This window comes from Gopherus evgoodei, chromosome 9 (assembly GCF_007399415.2).
Source record: "Gopherus evgoodei ecotype Sinaloan lineage chromosome 9, rGopEvg1_v1.p, whole genome shotgun sequence".
Lineage (NCBI taxonomy): Eukaryota > Metazoa > Chordata > Testudines > Testudinidae > Gopherus > Gopherus evgoodei.
The window spans coordinates 57,477,553-57,495,252 of NC_044330.1; the positions used below are offsets into that span (position 1 = coordinate 57,477,553).

Below are 17,700 nucleotides of genomic sequence, written 5' to 3' on the forward strand. Positions count from 1 at the left end.
GCCCCTGATATGAGCAGTTCTGAAGATTTCCCCAGCTTTGGGGCTCAAGTGGCCCCCAAGACTCTTCCCTGGGGCCCCAAACGATAATGACCTGGAAGCAGAAACATCTCCTCCAGCTAGCTGACCTGACACTAACCTGCCACAAATACTTCCTGTTTGAATTCTGACCTGGCGGCTGGACCACAAGTAAATTGCCCTGCGAGGTCTCCTAATGCTGTGTGGAGTGCTGGAACCCATTCTACTTGTCTGTTGTTACTGGGTTTAGGACCTACTATAAATGGATGGTTCTCCTTCCCACCCCAAGCTTTCCACTCTGATTCAGACACAGCTTTTTGTTTGAAATGTCATAAGTGACTTTCATCTGCTAAGTTTCACAACTGCCAAAGTGGTGACAGTGATCAGATACCTTGAGCATGTCTTGCAAGGCACTCCAGCCTTCATTAGGAGACCTCCTTTACTGTGGCTAGGAATCAACTTCCTGTCTCATGACCTCAGGAAATAAATTTCCTTGACTTTCTAAAAGCCAAAATGTTTGCCCTTTTTCCTTTGTGTTTATCCCAGACCTTACCTTACTATTGTAGAGTGCAATCACCTTTTCCTTTGAACTGCCAAAAATCCATCGAACAGTGATAGTGGATGTGGGGAGTGAGCTAAAAGTCTAAAGATTAGAAACTGCTTTTAAAGGAACAATACAATAATCTGTAGACACAACAACACTGGAAGGGACCAGCAGTGGCACAAGGGATCCCCTAGTCACGTAGAAAAGCCTTTGAGTGATATGTGGCACTGAGCATGTCCATGTGTAGCATTGAGAGCCTAGATTCTCACATGCACACTTGAGTCTTCCAACATGTGAGAGTAAAAATACAGCTACTTCCCAGTGTTCCCCTTTCTCCCCTTGTTTGTTCTTCCCAACAGCAGCAGAGCTGGTCAGAGCCAGGCTATGACAGTATTATGGGGTGCAACAGAATTCAGGTCAGCCCAGGTTGCTATGGTAACATGGCCCAGGAGCCAGTTGATGGGAACTGCAATGCTGAAGCTACATAATTTCCCCCTCCCACTGACAGCATTTGGACACAAGGGGTAGGAAATTAATCACTATTTGCTATTGCCTTCTTTCTACCTCAAAAACCAGTCTGGGGGTGGCCTCCTAGTCTAGAGCATCAGCACTGATGCTAACCTGCTCATCTCACTGTGGGGGCCAGAGCTGAATTCTCTGCACCAGATGCAGGAAGAGCTGAAGAGCATCAATCAGCATATGCAGCTGTTGGAAACACACACACATGCATGTGAAACTAAGAGCAAGGTTATGGTGTAAAATACTCCCACTCCTTAGAGCTGTGGAACTCTGAGCCAGAAGGTGGGCTTGGTTTCAGGGGAGGGAAGAGAGGCAGGTTGTATGTCAGCTCTGAGTTACAGGAAGTCGAGCTGCTCTGAAGTACACAGAGGCCAAGAGTGCAGGGAGAACTAAGGCCCAAGGCTTGCCACTGTATGTGATGAATCCCATGCTCTGTACAATAGCATCTTGGCCCCTGAGATGCTGAACCTTAAGTACTGACACAGCTTGCTCGAAGGAGGCTTCTCCATTGAGCTGCTCACTCAGCCAGCAAGAAATTTGTGTTGGTGTGGTGAGGGAGTAGGGTCTCCTCCTTTCCTACCTCCATTTCCCTACTGCTTCAGCGCCTGTGCAAGCAAGTCCCCAGTCTCTCCCCAATAACACTGACTGAGGCAAGGTCATTATGTTGAAAGGCTGGCCCCAGTTCTCTTGCTGTTCCCAGCACTGCACCTGTGTTAAAAGTGAGGCTTAGAAATGCTGACATTTCTTCTTTTCCCCAACCCTCTCTGCTCTAGCCCTCTTCGGAAGAGGACCCTAGCCCAGAAGTCAGACACCAAAATGTCCTGATGCTTACAGTGAAGTGGAGAATTGCGGTCAACTGAACAAGCCAGGTCCCAGAGCTATGCAAAGGCAGTGGTGACTAACTTGACCACACTTCAGCCCCATGGTAGATGTCTAAAGGGGGTGGCTGACCAAATGAGGTAGTGCCCTAATTCCCTCCTCTTCAGCTAAAGGGGCTTTGGAAAGGGCTAGACAACCCAGATGGGGAAGGGATACAGCTTGAGGTTATCAAACCTGCCCTCCTCTTTTCCCTGCCCAAAAAAACCCTACCCTATCAGTTGCCCTGCTTGGCTTGAATTAAATTCAGGGTCCCCTACATGCTAAAGGTCATGAAGTGATTGTACCTAGTACTGTTTCCTGCTGCCCCTCAGTCTGTAGCAGATGCTCTGGTATGTGCTCCATTTCCTTTATTTTCAACGTCTTCCATAGTGTATGTTTCCATGGCAATGATCCCTTGGCCTTAACTTTGGAATTTGGAGACTATATGCAAACATGTAAAAAGGCTCATGAGTATGGATGACACTGGAATTTTATAAATTCTAAAATAAAAACCTGAAACAGCTTGGAGTGTTGTTTTTCTCTGCCCATGGTTTGTGAAGAGAGTGCTTCTCCATGTACATCGGTGTGAGGGCTAGTCTAATCTTCATAGGTTCTTTCAGACTTAAGCTTTCATCTTAAAGTGCCAGTTGTTCCCTGTCAGTAGGTAGTAAATCCAAACCAGGATCAGTGGTCCTACCGAGTGCAGGCCCCAGGGAGGAAGAGGTATTAAGGTTAGCACTAGTGACGTAGGTGCCCTCAGGGACCCCTCTCCATACCTACCAGTGTAAAGAACCCCAGTTAGTTCCCAGGCTCTCCCCTGCTATCTCCTTCTCTCCTCTGTAAAGGAACAGAATGCATAACTCTCAAGTTTCCTCTCTCTGGTAACAGGAAGGGGGGGGGGAGGAATTTAGGCTTGCTCCTGTCTGACAACATGCTGTGGTTTAGACTTCCCTTGAGCCCCTGTTGCAGCTGTGTAAGAGCCAGGCCTGTTAAATTGCTTCTTCCCACCTCACTGAAGCAGTGGGACTTGCTTCATTTCAGCCTGAACGCTGCTTCTCCCACATACCATCCTCTTGCCAGCTGAGGGCTATACAGCCCATCTGTCGGCTACCATAACTCAGAACCAGATGGAATTTCTTCTTTCATCCCCAGAATCAGCCAGCTCCAGGCTTTGCTAGGTATCTAACTTTAACCTGCAGGACTCTGAGGACTTAGCTGTATTCAAGTATGCTTGTCACTGTACTATTAATTGGCATGCTTTATTTATCCAAGAAATTACAATTATCCACTCTGATCTTTCACTAAAATAATTCAGTCCTCTGCAAGGTTTCTTACATACAACAGCCACCAGCTCAGGGTCAGAGCTGAGTTGAGTTCATCTTTTCCAAAGGAGAATGCTAGAAATCAAACTTTATGGCTGAATTCAGTTTCGTTTCACCCCCACTTAGAAGCAGTCACCATTTTTTGTGTTTTAAAATTGAGTCAACAGCAATTCATGGAGATTCTGCTTCAGGCTCAAACTGCTGCTGAGGATGAGCTTCCAGACTCGCAGCTACTGTGTGTGTAGATGTCGTCATCTGTAGTTGGGTAGGCCCCTGGTTTTCATGCATCCCACCTAACTCCCAGTCTTTGGGTGCTGTTTGCATAGTGGTGGAGGTGGCTCTGACTTCCTCTCTCTCAAAGAGGGCCTACCTCAGCAATGGATCAAAAGAAGAAAGGACAATTAGTATCCTCAGAGAGTTTGGTCACTGGCTGTAGGATAGCTTTCCAACTGCTTTGGCATCAGCTGTGTTTAAGGGAGGAAGGCATGAGTTCCTGGCTTCATCAGGTACATAATTTTAAGATTTAGGGGGCTGAACTGACAGAATCAGACAAGCCTGTCCAGAAACTACAGCCTGAAGAAAACTTGGGGGGCAACAGAAATGAGAGAAGAGATTATCAATGACCATGGAGAAAGAGGTTATGAACAGGGAGCCCCCCAGCTGCTAATGAAACATCTGAAGACCAAAAGGCATACAGTTTTACTTTAGTGACATCTTCCAGAGGTGGGTAGTGGGATGCCCACAGGAAAGCAGACTCCAGCATAAATAAAAAGATGTGAGGGTCTGTTCAAAAGCATCTGGTGGTCCAGATGTGGCCCACAGACCACCTACTGACTGCGCCACTGTAGAATAAAGACCACTGGCCCTGAGATTTACCTGGTTCTCAGCCAGTGCCTGCTTGGCCAGATAACGTTCGCGCTTCACCTTGATCTCCAGTGACTCAGGAATGTCAGGCACCATCAGGTCTATCACACGAGCAATAAAGAAAACCACATGCTGGAAACAAGGAAAAGAGCAATGTGTCCAATCAGACAGCTGACTCTTTTAAAAGCAAGACAGGATAAGTAAGGAACAGCATGGAAGTGCCTGACTGCAGGGAATGGGACAGGCACTGAAAGGACGTGAACCAATCAGTATTCCCCAGAGAGCACACTCTCTCTTCAACTCCACATGGGCAATGTCTATGCTTGGCTGGAAACAGGCAGTGCCGGACAGTACATGTCCTGGGGACAGGTGTAGAAAAAAAAACACACTGAGGAATAGGATAGCAAAGGAACAAAACCTTGGCAGGGGGAACTGATTGAGGAAAATGAGAGGGAGGTACCTCAAACACTATAATAAAGCCCAGGCGGATTGCTAGTAGGTTCCAGTAGGTTAGCGAGTACCTGCCGTTCTCATCCCTGTATGCACGGTACCTGGGGAAGAGAAGGTAACATTGCACGTAGATGCGTCATAGCTGGGAAAGAGGAGCCCTTGCATGTCAACATCCTCAGGGCAACCACTGGTAGTCTCATTCCCACAACTTTTCCTTCTGACACTTCATCCACATATGTAATCACTCTTAAGAATTAATAACTGATGGCATTTAACTGGCCCATGAACTGACTGGGTGTAAGGCATGGCTAATCCAGCTCTCTGGGAGGGAGTATGTGCCCATTCCTCCAGGACTGGCAAGCAGCAGCAAGATAAATCAGTCAGAGTAAAAGTAGCTCAGTTAAAAAACACATTCAAGTTCCTTCAAGACTGATTTACAACAAGAGCACAAAGAGGTGAGCCCCCCGTACATGAAGGAGGACCCGAGTGGCACTCCCCTAGGGAAGCTAACACTGCACTTCCTAACTCAGGTGTAAATTGGATGTGTCTATGGAATGGTGTATCTCTTGTACCCTAAAAAACTGAAATAGCCTTGGGTCTCCCTTCCCTCTCCCAGCCCCTCCTGGATGGAGCAGCATTCTCAATAATCGGGAAGTAATCCTGTGTGAGACCTGTGCTAAAGTAAGTGGAAACCCCATCTTTCACTTCCAAACATGGCTGGGGCCCCACAGAGGAGAGAACTGTCCTGAAGAGAAAACAAACACTAGGAAAAATCAGAGGTTGCAATTCAAATGGAGAATGGGAAGGAGCTTTGTCTTGAGGCACCCCCCAAGCAGCCGAGCTGGGACTCCTACCTGCACGTGACATTGTGCTGGGAGGCAAAGTGCTTTGGAGCATACGCCAGGGTGAAGTTAACATAGCCCTGCAGATCACTGGCGCGAGTGTACTGATAATACAGCCGGGGCAAGAAGTCTGAAGTGAAGGCAATCAGGAAGGCCTGAAATAAGGAGGAAAACACTAGTGCTATAGCCAGGTTCCTACCACATTACAGATGTCCATGCACCTTTTCAGCATACCTGCTTGAGCCTCAGGCTAAGTGTTGTTATTCTGAAGCTTTGTGTGACTCTAATGTTTGGCTGGACCGCCTCTCCCAGACAGCAACCCCCCACCCAAACTCCGCCCCTGCACTTCCTACTGAGGCAAGTCCCCATTGAAAGTTTGGATTGAGGCGTGCCAGCCCTACAGGGTCACTGCTTACTAGCAATTATAGCAGCAAGCATTTATTCTTCAAATGCAGACACCCTTCAATACTACACAGTTCTCATGGGTCACTGAAAACCAGTCCCGGTGTGCTTGGGAACTAAGCTGCAGAGATGAGGAACCCATCAGAGCAGGCTGTGTCAGGTAACGCTGCTCCAATAGTAGATACCCTTTTAAGGGGTTACTGAGCCAGAGGCCTGAGTTGCAGCAGCTCTTGAATCAGAGCGTGGTTCTGTCACATACAATGACAGCTCTGCATACGCTCCACTTACTATATTGTGTCTACAGACTCGTATCTGCTAAGTGGGATTTCAGTAACATTCTCTTTACTTCTGGCTTTCAGTCCCCTGTCCCCGATACCGACCTGCTCAGTGACTGCCTTCAAACTCCACAATGCTACCTGATTATATTAACCGTCAGCAACATCGCTGGCTGTGTCTGAACGCTGGGAGCTGGCTTCTCCTCCCTCTCCCTCGCTGCCCAGCGCTACTCACGTTACTGATGACAGCCAAGTGGGTGATGACCTCCAGGATATAAAACCAGATGCCAATGCCCTGGGCCCGCTCAGCCACAGGACGACGGTACTCGCAGACAAACTTCTGTGCATCCAGGCGGATCTCCACCCAGTTGTTGAGCAAGGCGAAAAGGGGCGCCAGAGGACAAGCTGCCACAAAGATAGTGATGAATCCAAATTGCAGGACTGTTGTACAGAAGGAAAGAATCATCAGAGCTCACATTCACAGTGGACAAGCAGAGCAGAGGATAGCTTGTCTGAGCAGTGATCGTGGCCTGTCTGGTCCCCTTCCCCTCCCCATCGTCTGTGGTTTCCGAAGGATGAGAATAGGGAGTGCCTGGGGAATATGTTGCAATCCAAAGATCACTGTGGGCCATTGTTTGGTTTGTTCCTGGAGATGCACTGGCCTCTGCTTCCCATCTGAAGTAGGCTGCCAGCATCACCTGACAGACCCTGGTAAGAAGAAGGAGCTCCTTCAGGCCATGACGTGCGCTTTTACTAGCATAGGAACAGTCCATATGGTGTACCAGCCAGGTGCTCCTGGCATGAATGCAGCTAGACCTGGAGGGTACCAGGATAGTGAAACCTCCACCCATGAGCCAAACAAGCTAGACTGGTAAAAGCACAGCTGGGCTGGTATAACTGCATCTATATGAGCTTCTGCTGGCCCAGCTTTTGTCAGCCATCACCCCTAGGCACCCGACTGACACACCTGGGCCGGCAGCATCCATTGCTTGGCCATGGTTGCACTAAGGATTTGGAGAGCTAGCACTGACTCACTGCTGTGATTGGCTCAATAAGGAAGCTGACAGCAGGGAAGTGAGAGGAGCCTTCAGGCAGAGGAAGCTGTGATGTGCAAAAGATTGGGCTGGAGCCCTGGGTAACTCCAAGCCTGAGATGGAGGCTTCCTGTGGGATATTCTGTACATCAAGCCAGACCCAGCAGGGCTGTTTGGCAGGGTGAGATGGGGCAATAGAACCTGCTGCATAATTCAATTTCTGCTGGGGAAAGAGGAGACATTCTCTGCCTGGGCTCCAATTTCGCCCCCAGGAGGCAGAGTTGTGTCTCTGGGGTCAGTTTCACAAGGCTACCACCTCTAATGGAGGGTTTCCTTAGACCAAGGGTCAGCAACCTTTCAGAAGTGGTGTGCCGAGTCTTCATTTATTCACTCTAATTGAAGGTTTCATGTGCCAGTAATACATTTTAATGTTTTTAGAAGGTCTCTTTCTATGAGTCTATAATATATAATTAAACTATTGTTGTATGTAAAGTAAATAAGGTTTTTAAAATGTTTAAGAAGCTTCAATTAAAATGCAAAGTCCCCGGACTGGTGGCCAGGACCCAGACAGGGTGAGTGCCGCTGAAAATCAGCTCACATGCTGCCTTCGGCACATGTGCCATAGGTTGCCCATCTTTGCCTTAGACCTTTAACTGCAATCCCAGAGCTCAGAATATTCAACACCAAGGCTAGGCACTCGAGTTCACTCTCTCTCTAGGGCTTCACTCAATTGAACGTGCTAGAGAAAATGCTGCTTCCCAAATCACCACCACTAGCAGGCACCAGAGAGCATGTCAGTGGGATGCACACGCCATCAACACTATCAACTGCAAAAGCTTCCTCCCTTGAGGAAGTCTCTGACCTCCAGTCTTCTCCTGGTGCTGTCAGTGATCAGGTGACCCTGCCTGGCCAGGACACTTTGCCACCTTGGGAGACTACTAACAGACTTGGCATTTGGCTCCTACCCATTTCCAGGTACTCGTCAAACAGCCCCTCACAGACCAGGAGCTCGTAGTTGCTCTCCCAGGGCACCTGCTGCGCCAGGCCCAATTGGGCCTCCTTGCTTTTTCGCTTTTTGGATCGAAGCTTGTACTTCTGCCACCAGCCTTTCAGCTTCCTGGGGGAGCAGAGAAAGGAGCGGTCACGGGAAGGGTGATGCCCCAGCAGAAACTGCAGTGGCCAGTCTCACTCTTATGGCCTGATAGGCTCTCCAAGTTGCCATGGCATTTTCAGGCAGCTAGCATCAGAGGGACCTTTGGCAGTGCTCCCAACACACCCTGACCCAGCCCTAGTGTCAGCCAGGAATCCGGGGTGGGGGAAAAGGGTCTTTGCTTCCCTATTATGAACAGGATCAGACTCTCTAGACAGGCTGGGCTGGGCTTGGCATCAGAGTAGGGTGGGAGCAAGGGTGGTTTTAAGTCCCTTTTCTGTGTCGAATGGTGGGGTGAGGCCCCAGTGAAAAGCTACTCTAATACATGCCCAGCAGCCCATGGTCCGGCAGCTAGGGCTCATTGGCAGAGATGCCTTAGCTCTGGGAATGACAGAGGACAAACGGCTGAGCCGAGCTTGGACATTACTCCAGAAAAGGGCCATGAAAAGTCCCTCCCAGCTCCAGCATTCCTGGCCTGGTTCGCTTCCTCCAATGCCTCCTCTGGCAAGAGCCCAGGACGAAGAATCCGTGGGCAGACAGAGCTTGTGGGCAGGAGGCGGGGCAGTGGCAGTGGGAAGCCAGAGGCTCCATAATGCACATGGCTAACTTGCCATGAGACCTATTGCAAAACCACTTTGTTCTGCTTTGACTGGTCCACGTGGGCTGTGGATCCCCCACCCTCAGTCAATCTGTCGCAGCAGCGCCCACCAATGGTCACAACCTGCAGCTGTCCCCTCTTCCTTCACTAGTGGGAGGAGAGGGCTGTGGTCACAGGCCCTGGCACATGTGGGCACTGGCCCTGTCTTAGCTGGGGCCCATAGGTCAAACCACAGCCTTCAGACCACCTGGGGCAGGTGCTGCAACCACCTGCCACGCACAAAACAAGCAGATGGGGCCGCATACACAGGTGTCTTTACCCGACTGAACCCCCCTCCCCCCCATTCCAAATCTATCACAGTGCCCCTGAAAGAGACAGCCCCACTTGCAGTCCCATAGATCCCTGTTGTAGAGCTTAGCAGCAGCTCCCTTGGTGCAACAATCTGCCAGAAGTCAGACTAACTCCCCCTGGTCCCTGTGGAGCTAGGCCCTGGCCCTCCACCACCCCCTGCCCCGATAGCGCACTCAGTACTTACGGGATGACGATTTCCTGCACATTGTTAATGACTTGTTTTCCCACCATGATGACCAGCAACTCTTGGGCGAGTTCAATGAGACAGCCACCAGCCCCGCACTGGGTGGGTAGGACAGAGGCACATCAGCTCCGCTGCACTTTCTCCTCAAGCTCAAAAGGATTGGCAGGGGTGGGGGAGCCCTACCAGGTTCCACCTCCCACAAGAAAGGCTACTCCTGAGCCACACACGCTGTCCTAACACGGCATAGCAGGCTGGTGCACTGCGCCCCGCCCCCGTTCCCAACCCTCAGGGTAGCCCTAGGGGCTGACTGCTGGGCAGGGTGGGCCAGGAACGAGGGGCCCCAGCTGCTGCCATTAGTCTTTGGGCAGATGAGCAGTAGGGGGCTCTTGAGGTGGCTGGGGCAGGAATGGAGTCTGACCACCCCCACTTCTCTTTGGTCCTGGGGGGATTAGCAGCCAGAGAAGGGGATTCCTCGGGCATGCCCCTGCTCCTCTCTGCGCTACGCCCACATCCTGCCTGGGTCTTCCTCACTCCCAGAGGAGCCTGTGTGTGAGTCCTGTCAGAGGCCTTGGAGGCAGCGTGCAAGCTCAGGCTGGGGGCAGGCCAAGAGCCCACTACACTGGCACTGAAGCTGGCCATAGCCTCCCTCCTCCTCTGACCAGGGCTGTCCTGAGAACTGTGGAGCCTTTCCCCATGCACAGAGCTGGGCAGCAACTGGAGTGTTTCCTGCCACCCCAGCAAAGGGTCCCCATTATGTTTGGCAGGTTACCTCACACTGTCCCTCACCTAAGACTCCAACCTCCTGTCAGACACTGCTACTGGACGATGGGGAATGGACACTTGCTAATTGCCCTGTTCCGTTCACTCCCTCTGAAGCACCTGGCCCTGGCCAGTGTCAGGACCCTAGGCCAGAGGGACCATTGATCTAACCCAGCATGGCCCTTCTTATGTTCTCAACCTTTATCAGCTGATACTTACATCCTCATTGCGGATCCCAAGCAAGGTCTTGTAGTGCCCTGGGTAGCCTACAAACCTGGGAAATCCAGGATGGCAAGACAGAGCAATAAATGCACAGCTGAACCCCTTGCTCCCCACCATCCCCCCATCAATCTCTTATTCCTCCTGAGGCTACTCGGGATGTGGTGCTGTCACATCCTTGGTGCCTTGCTCCCACATCCCAGCCACCCTTGTCCATTAGGAGGCTGAGGATGCCACTCAGCCAGTCCTCCTGGATTGACTGGGACAGGGTCAGACCTACTTCATCTTCTTCTTCCTCAGCCCACATCTGAAGCCAGCACTGATGATACCCTGTGGATGGGCATGGAGGGCAGCTCTGCCTGCCAGGAACATCCCATGATGGAAGCATGTGTGTCAGGAATTTCTAACTCACCCTGTGCTCTGTTCTTCCCAACAGAGGGGAAAGGAGGGACACAGTGCGATGGTGCCTGTCTGAAAGGAGATCATCAAAGGGCACCCCTGGATTTGTCCCTCATGTTAATTTAATCCTTCCACAGGTGAGAGGCATTTGAAGCAAAACTTCAGCCCACTACATACAACTATGCTGGCTGCAATTACCCCCTGCACTCCCCTGCTTACCCCTCTGCTTCAGATCCCATTTCCATCAGTTCTGGGGAGCAGCATGGTCCTGGATCAGGCCTGGGCTGGAACTCCAGCCCTGCGTGCCATCCCCAGATCTGTCACTGCCCTGCTGGGAGACCTGGGCAGGTCACATCACTCACCTGTACCTGTTTCCTCTCCCACCCACTGTTTCAGTTGCATGCTCCTTGGGGCTGGGTCTCACTGCGTGTGCAGCACCCAGAAACACAACAGGGCCCTGATCTTAGCAAGGGTCTGTATATAAAATAATGGCAGTAGGGGCCTTGCAACAGGGTCCGCCAGTTGCTGATACAACAGACCTTCCCCATGCAACAGCGACAGTCTGGCTTCCCTTCAGAATCCCAGCTCTGCGCACAACGAGCACCCTCATAACCACCAGGGAGCAGAAGCCCCAGATTGCCCAAGGAGTCTCAGCTCTGAGCTTTGGAGGGGCTTCCCCATGGGCATGTGCTTCCCAGATAGAGTGACCAGACAGCAAATGTGAAAAATCGGGATGGGGGTTGGGGGTGATAGGAGCCTATATAAGAAAAAGACCCAACAATCGGGACTGTCCCTGTAAAATCGGGACATCTGGTCACCCTATTCCCAAACTCAACTTCCCACACAAAGACTCCCTCGGATACAGGACCCCCAGCCCCTCAACACTCTGAACTGGCTGTGTGCGCCATGGGATCATACACTGAAAAGGCCAGCTAGCTCTCTGACATACTCACTGCACGGATACAGGGCTGCTTTAGAGCTACACAGGCATAAGGGTGGTTTCTAGTTGCTCCTTCCCACATTAGAATTGTGCCAGGAACCCCCACATTCCATCCCATGCCACTCATTGCCTCTAGATGGCAGCAGTGCTGCAGTGTCCTTGTGTCTCTCTCTCTCTCTCTTGCAGTGGTTCTCAAACTTTTTTTTTCCCCCTGCAGACCACTTAACTTGCTGAGCGTCTTGGCGGACCACTTAATGATCTTTCCAAACGTTGTGTGTACTGTTAGTTAACTATTGTAAAGTGCTTTGGATAAAAGTGCTATATTTAAAAAAAATAAACATTTTGTTCTACAAATAAAAGCACACACCTCATATTTTAATATCAGTAGTCTTACCTTTCTAATGTGATGGATGTGCCCTCTCCCCCCCACCATGGCAGCCCCCGAGCTGGGGCTGGGAAGTGGGGGGGGTGTCTGCCCCACCCAGAGCTGAGGCTGGGAAGAAGGCAGCCGCAGCCCTGGAGTTGGGGAAGTCACCTCTTTCTCTGGCCACCACAGCCCTGCACGTCCCAAATTCCCTCCTCCCACCTCTTCTCACCCCACTGCCTCCTCCCAACTACCCCCTATTCCCCCCAAGGCCACCACCTCATCTTACATGTGCATCTTCTCCAGGGTTCAGGCACCTAATTAGTGGAGCCACACCTATGCAGCTCCACTAATTAGGTCGGTGGCCATTCATTCTCTCGTGTGTGGCTGCACACCTTAGAGGGAACTATCCGCAGACCACCTGAATGGAGCTGGCAGATCACTCATGGTCCATGGACCATAGTTTGAGAACCACTGCTCTAGGGCTATCCACTGGAACTGCACATCACCAGGTCCCTCTGGGCCAGCCGCAGGAACTCCAGCTAAGATGGGTTTATGTTTGGAGGAGGGGGCCATGCCCCAGAGCTGGGGGATGGGTGGGGGAGGCAAGAGCTGCCCTCCCCTGGAGATGTCTTACCTGCCCTTGAAGAACGCGATGTAGATAGGAGAAGAGTAGAAATTGACAAACTGGAAGACAAACACTTTGAAGGTGAAAGCATCTTCATACTTCGTCTGAGTCCGGTGCATCTCTGTGACAGAGCAACACACACAGACAGCATCAGGTCTGCCCTGCGGCAACATTCAAGCAGACTAGCAGCACTTACTCCTGTCACCCAGTAACCATGGCAACAGCATCCCTAACAGAAGAACCTGGATGACTGTGTGTTGTTTAGGAGGCTTTTGTGTTTGATCTTTAAGATGTCTGTATTTTTAAAACTCCCAACAAATGCATGGTCACCTAGGATTTCACGGGTATTATGTTATATGGTGTGGCCATGCAGTACGTCATAGGACAGCCAGGATAGAACCCAGTCCCTCTTGTGCATAAGCCCACAGCCCTGCTTCTTGAGCCTATGGAGAATCTCAATTAGCAGTCAGCAGTAAAGGGCCTAGGACACACACATGTACAGTTCTGATTCTGTCCAGCAGAGGGCAATAATGTTGTACTGTATCTATAAACTAGCTACTAGCAAATTCATTAGAATTATTTTTCTTTTAAAAAGGCTAGTAAAGATCATATCCTTTAATATTATTTCCAGAGCTGGTGAAAAAAAATTGCTGTATTATTCTGCGAAAAAATTAACAAAAACATTTTCATTTCCTGTAAGTTCGAAATTTTCGGCAGAAAATATCCAACAACTGTCACTAAATTTCAGTTTATTGATTAAATGAAAACCAAAGCTCCCCCCATGAGCCAAAAAAAGAATATTTCAATTAAAATGAAAATATTAATCAAAAAGATTGTTTAAAAAATTCAGCCTTCTCTAATTATTTCTAACATCCCTCTGCACACATAATGCTTTTCCCAGGCATCTGCCAGCATTAGCCCTGGACCCGCAGAAAGCCATTGGACACCTGACTACAGGACTTGTGCATTGCAACTTTTGATGTTTTGCCCTATGAGACAAATTCCTGCCTTGTGTCACACTATCTAGCTTGCAGGACCTAAGATAGCATTCATGAAAACTGAGAAAGGTGGCAACCTTGTGATCCTACACCAAACACCTGCATTCATTCCCTGCCTTGGTACCTCTCTACTTTGATCTGAGCCCTTCCACTTTTCTCAGTTCCTGACCTGTCTGTATCCTCATTTTTCTGCCTTTTCCCATCTGCACCTAAATCCAATTTCTTTTAGCAGCCCCTGCTTAATGGCATAAGAATCCAGATGAAGACAACAGACCAGATTCTCCCCTCCTGTGTGAGTAGGTGTGACTCCCTCTCAGATCAGACGGCAGTGTTTCACACTCGCTTTGTGCAGGTGGATGTGATTACAATGCAGAAGTTGCAAAGGAGTGGGGAGCCAGGCCTGTCAGGAACTGTCCCATGGAACCACAGTTGAAGTCTGTGCCATTTCTCTTCCACCACTTACCCCACTTCGTAAGGAAATGGGCCAGTGCAATGTAAATTTTAGAGAGGATGAGGATGAAGATTAGATTCACCACTGAGCCCGTGAGGCTGGCAATACGAGATGCCTAGAAAAGAGGAGAGCAGAGAGAATGAACCAGAACATCCCCTGGGGCTTGCTCAAGCCCATTAAACCCCAGGGCAGAGCTGGCTGCATCTACCTCTTACCGATGCCACAAAGAGGAAGTTCCCAGATCTTGACACAAGGATGCTGACAATCGCCCGGTACAGGATAATGGAGATCAGAAACATCACAACCACAGCAATCTGCAAATACAACCCAGTGGCCATCAACTTGCCATCAGGAACTGCAGTGTGTTTCGGGGAGCTGGGCTTGTTCTGATCTCTGGGGGGCACTGGCAGCTATGGGAGAGCCATGCAGTCAGTAAGAGGCAAACAGCATGCAGAAAAGAGGCAGTCATGCCAGGAACTGCAGACTCCATGAAAGACCTTCAGAGCCAGGCACAGGGCGGCGGCCTGCAGTGCCCTTACCATCATGATGATGACCATCAATCCAGCCGTGACCCGTTTTACGCGGTTCCGCTTAGGAAAATATGGCTCCTCTGCTCCAGTAATTGGGTTCTCCATCGTCATGGGAGCCATGGCAGTGAACTGGGGTCGCGGCCGCTCCTAGGACAGTGGGAAAAGGCATCACCTTGATTTGGCTTTGTACAGCCTTGGGAGTTCAGCTGTGTGACAGAAGGCCAGGCCTGTACCTCAATGTCCTCGAAATCGGAACAGTCCCAGCGATGTGCCAGGGTGGCATTCATCCGCTTCCAGTACTCCAGGAATGTTACCGCCCAAAGGGACATGAAAATGCTGAAGAAGATGGTCCCACCATGGTCGAAGAGGCGACCTGCCTATGGAGCAAAGCAAGGCAAGTGAAAGGAACACTCAGGGGACCTGCAGGAGGAAGGGACACTAGGGTGGATCCTGAGAGCAGCGAAATGCTAACTTTCTGGATGTGTGAAGGTGGGTGAGGGCAGGAGAGAGAGAAAATGAGTTTTCCTCTGGGACTGACCGGGAGGTTACCCAGTGGAAGCATTGGGGTTTCGGTAAGAGACAAAGCAGCACTGGAACTGATCATCTACAAGAATCAGAGTGCTGGATCAGACTGAGTCCTTGGACCCAGGCTGCAGTGCTCCAGAGGCAGCAAGGAGATCAGTGGCAGCATAGTGCACAGCTGATGTGCTCACTTGTTGCGAACACCAGACCCATGCTGCTCCCAAACGCAGGTCATGGCATGCCAGGAACGGAGGCATGGGGACAGGGTGATTGGGATTCCTATGTGTCTGATCAACCAGAGCTGCCTGTGCTGCGCTGAGAAGGCAACGACGGGGTATGGCTTTGGGGTGTGCACAGAGCAGTTCACAGCTTGGGGCCCCGTACAGGCTTCATCCCCAGGCTCAGAGCAGGATCCCTCCAACTCTGAGCATTCATCTCTCCCTGCACAGGAATGGGGCCTCAGCTTCAGACAGGCAGAAAGGGAGAGAGTCTTATTCTCTCTGGATTTGCTTGAATCTCCCTGGGAAGAGGTTGGAGCCACACTGAGAGGTCACCCTCACTGTCTGAGGAACCTTACCTCAGCGCTATCTCCTGCTGGCGAAAGAGCATCGGGCCAGATCCCCAGCTGGTGTAAATCAGCCCTAGCTCCACTGGAGCCAATGGGACAGATCCCCACCTGGTGCAAGTCTGGACCAAAACTGAAGTCAATGGAGCCATGCCAATTTACATCAGTTGGGAGGACTGGTCCATTATGTATTTTACAGAGGGAGATTAGCCCGACAACCATAATCCCTTAAGTGTAAAATCTTGCGACTACCCGGCTCAGCAGAGGCTTGCTGTGCAAAGCAGATCTCCGTCCTGAGGCAAGAAACGTCCATGTGGTAGTGTGAATCTGCATAGCCAGTTCAAGCTGCAGAAAGCCTCTTCTGTGCTCTGCGGTGCTTTCCACACACACTAGAGCAGCACCCGAGAAGGAGCTGTCCCTGAGATCCGTCTCTGCTGCTCCACTCCATGTGCAAGCAGCAAAGTGAAAAAGACCCCTTCTCATCTCTGCAGCATGACTTGCTCCAGCACCAGAAAGGAGAGACTTTGTACACACAGGGAGAGGAGAGGTGGAAGGGAATCAGACAGGGAATGCAAGAGAAGGAACAAGGAGGGATAGCAGAGGGAAGCCAAGGAAGAAGCAGCGGACCTGGGGATGAACAGACTAGGGAGGGGATGCAAGCAGGGCCGGCGTTTCCATTTAGGCAACCTAGGCGGTCGCCTAGGGCGCCAGGATTTGGAAGGGCGGCAGACTGCTCCGGTGGACCTCCCGCAGGTGTGCCTGCAGAGGGTCCGCCGGTCTTGCGGCTCCGGTGGAGCATCTGCAGGCACGCCTACGGCAGGTCCAACGGAGCCGCAGGACCAGTCAGCCGGCCCTGCGCCTAGGGCACCAAAAACCCTGGCGCGCGCCTGGATGCAAGGGAGAAGAGGGGAAGAGGAGCTGGAGAGGGATGGTTTGGGAGGTGGGATGCCAGTGAATGTGCACAGCTGGGAGGAGGGAGACTAGTGTGAAAGTAGAGTGAATTATATTGTAAAAATAAGAATGGATTAAAGAAATGCTGTATGTACCTTTAAGCAGAAATAAATGTTGAAATACAGGTGTCAGGAAAAGAAACATTAAGGCATAAACAATGAGCCCACTTAACGTTAGCCGGAGACTGGTAAAAGTTAGTACGGAAATTAACTATGTACGTCTAGCTTCTGGTAAACTTGTCAGTTCTGCTCCCTTTGTTACGTCCGCGCCCTTTTATCTGTATAAATAAGATAGTTTGTGTCTTGCATGGTGCTCACATTATCTGGGTGGTGTTAGCAGAGCGCTGTGCAAATAAACAGAGTGGTCTGACAAACTGAGTCCTGAGTCTAACTGACACTAGAAAGAGGGGAAAGGGTCCAGTGCTGCTGATGAGAGGGGATGAGGAAAGGTCCTCGAGGAGGTGAGTCCTGGTGCTCTCTTCTCTCACACAGAAGCATGTCCTCTGAGATGTCTCCTCTAGTGCCATTAAGATGAAAAGGCAGAGAGCAAATACCAGTGCATTGTGCTTGTGCAATCACCCCTTCTGGTGCATAAACACAGCACCTCCCAGCCCAGCCAGACCCTGGCGCAGGGGCGAGAGAGCTGTGCACACCTGGGCACTCTAGCAAGCACCATCTATGGGGGAGACTGCAGGATATTCTCTCTTCCTGGCCCTCCCCTCTGGAAATTAACCACTCAGAGCCACAAACCTTACCTTGAACATGCTGCAGATGCTGGAGAGCTGCCACTGTGGGCACTCCTTACACAGCGGGCACATCTGGTACTGATCCTCGCTCTCACAGATCTCTTGCCTAGGGCAGGGGGGAGGCAGACAAGGAAAGAAATCAGGACCACGGTACATTCTCTGCTCTAGGCCACCCTTTCGCACCTCTTGAGGCCTCATTCTTTCCAGTGATGCAGGATTAGC

At 50.7% G+C, this 17,700-nt stretch overlaps 2 protein-coding genes across 5 annotated transcripts in view; one reads left to right on the forward strand and one right to left on the reverse strand.

Moving 5' to 3' along the window:
• Positions 1–6,289, forward strand: part of HDLBP (high density lipoprotein binding protein) — a 109,503-nt gene extending 103,214 nt beyond the window's left edge. For 2 of the 4 annotated variants that reach the window (XM_030575997.1, XM_030575998.1), the window contains exon 28: positions 6,176–6,289. In XM_030575997.1, the coding sequence (XP_030431857.1) occupies positions 6,176–6,274 (99 nt within the window). In that variant the 3' untranslated portion in view covers positions 6,275–6,289. Of the gene's footprint in view, positions 2,460–6,175 lie in introns of those variants that run through there. The other 2 variants (XM_030576001.1, XM_030576000.1) reach the window with 2 other exon arrangements.
• ANO7 (anoctamin 7) overlaps positions 2,412–17,700 on the reverse strand; it is a 26,034-nt gene continuing 10,745 nt past the window's right edge. The window contains exons 10-23 of the mRNA XM_030576002.1: positions 17,488–17,584; positions 14,929–15,072; positions 14,705–14,842; positions 14,381–14,479; positions 14,178–14,280; positions 12,726–12,837; positions 10,386–10,440; positions 9,408–9,505; positions 8,090–8,241; positions 6,327–6,532; positions 5,427–5,569; positions 4,583–4,673; positions 4,135–4,254; positions 2,412–3,624 (exon numbers count right to left, since the gene is read on the reverse strand). Of these exons, the coding sequence (XP_030431862.1) occupies positions 3,430–3,624; positions 4,135–4,254; positions 4,583–4,673; positions 5,427–5,569; positions 6,327–6,532; positions 8,090–8,241; positions 9,408–9,505; positions 10,386–10,440; positions 12,726–12,837; positions 14,178–14,280; positions 14,381–14,479; positions 14,705–14,842; positions 14,929–15,072; positions 17,488–17,584 (1,753 nt within the window). The 3' untranslated portion in view covers positions 2,412–3,429. The remainder of the gene's footprint in view (positions 3,625–4,134; positions 4,255–4,582; positions 4,674–5,426; positions 5,570–6,326; positions 6,533–8,089; positions 8,242–9,407; positions 9,506–10,385; positions 10,441–12,725; positions 12,838–14,177; positions 14,281–14,380; positions 14,480–14,704; positions 14,843–14,928; positions 15,073–17,487; positions 17,585–17,700) is intronic.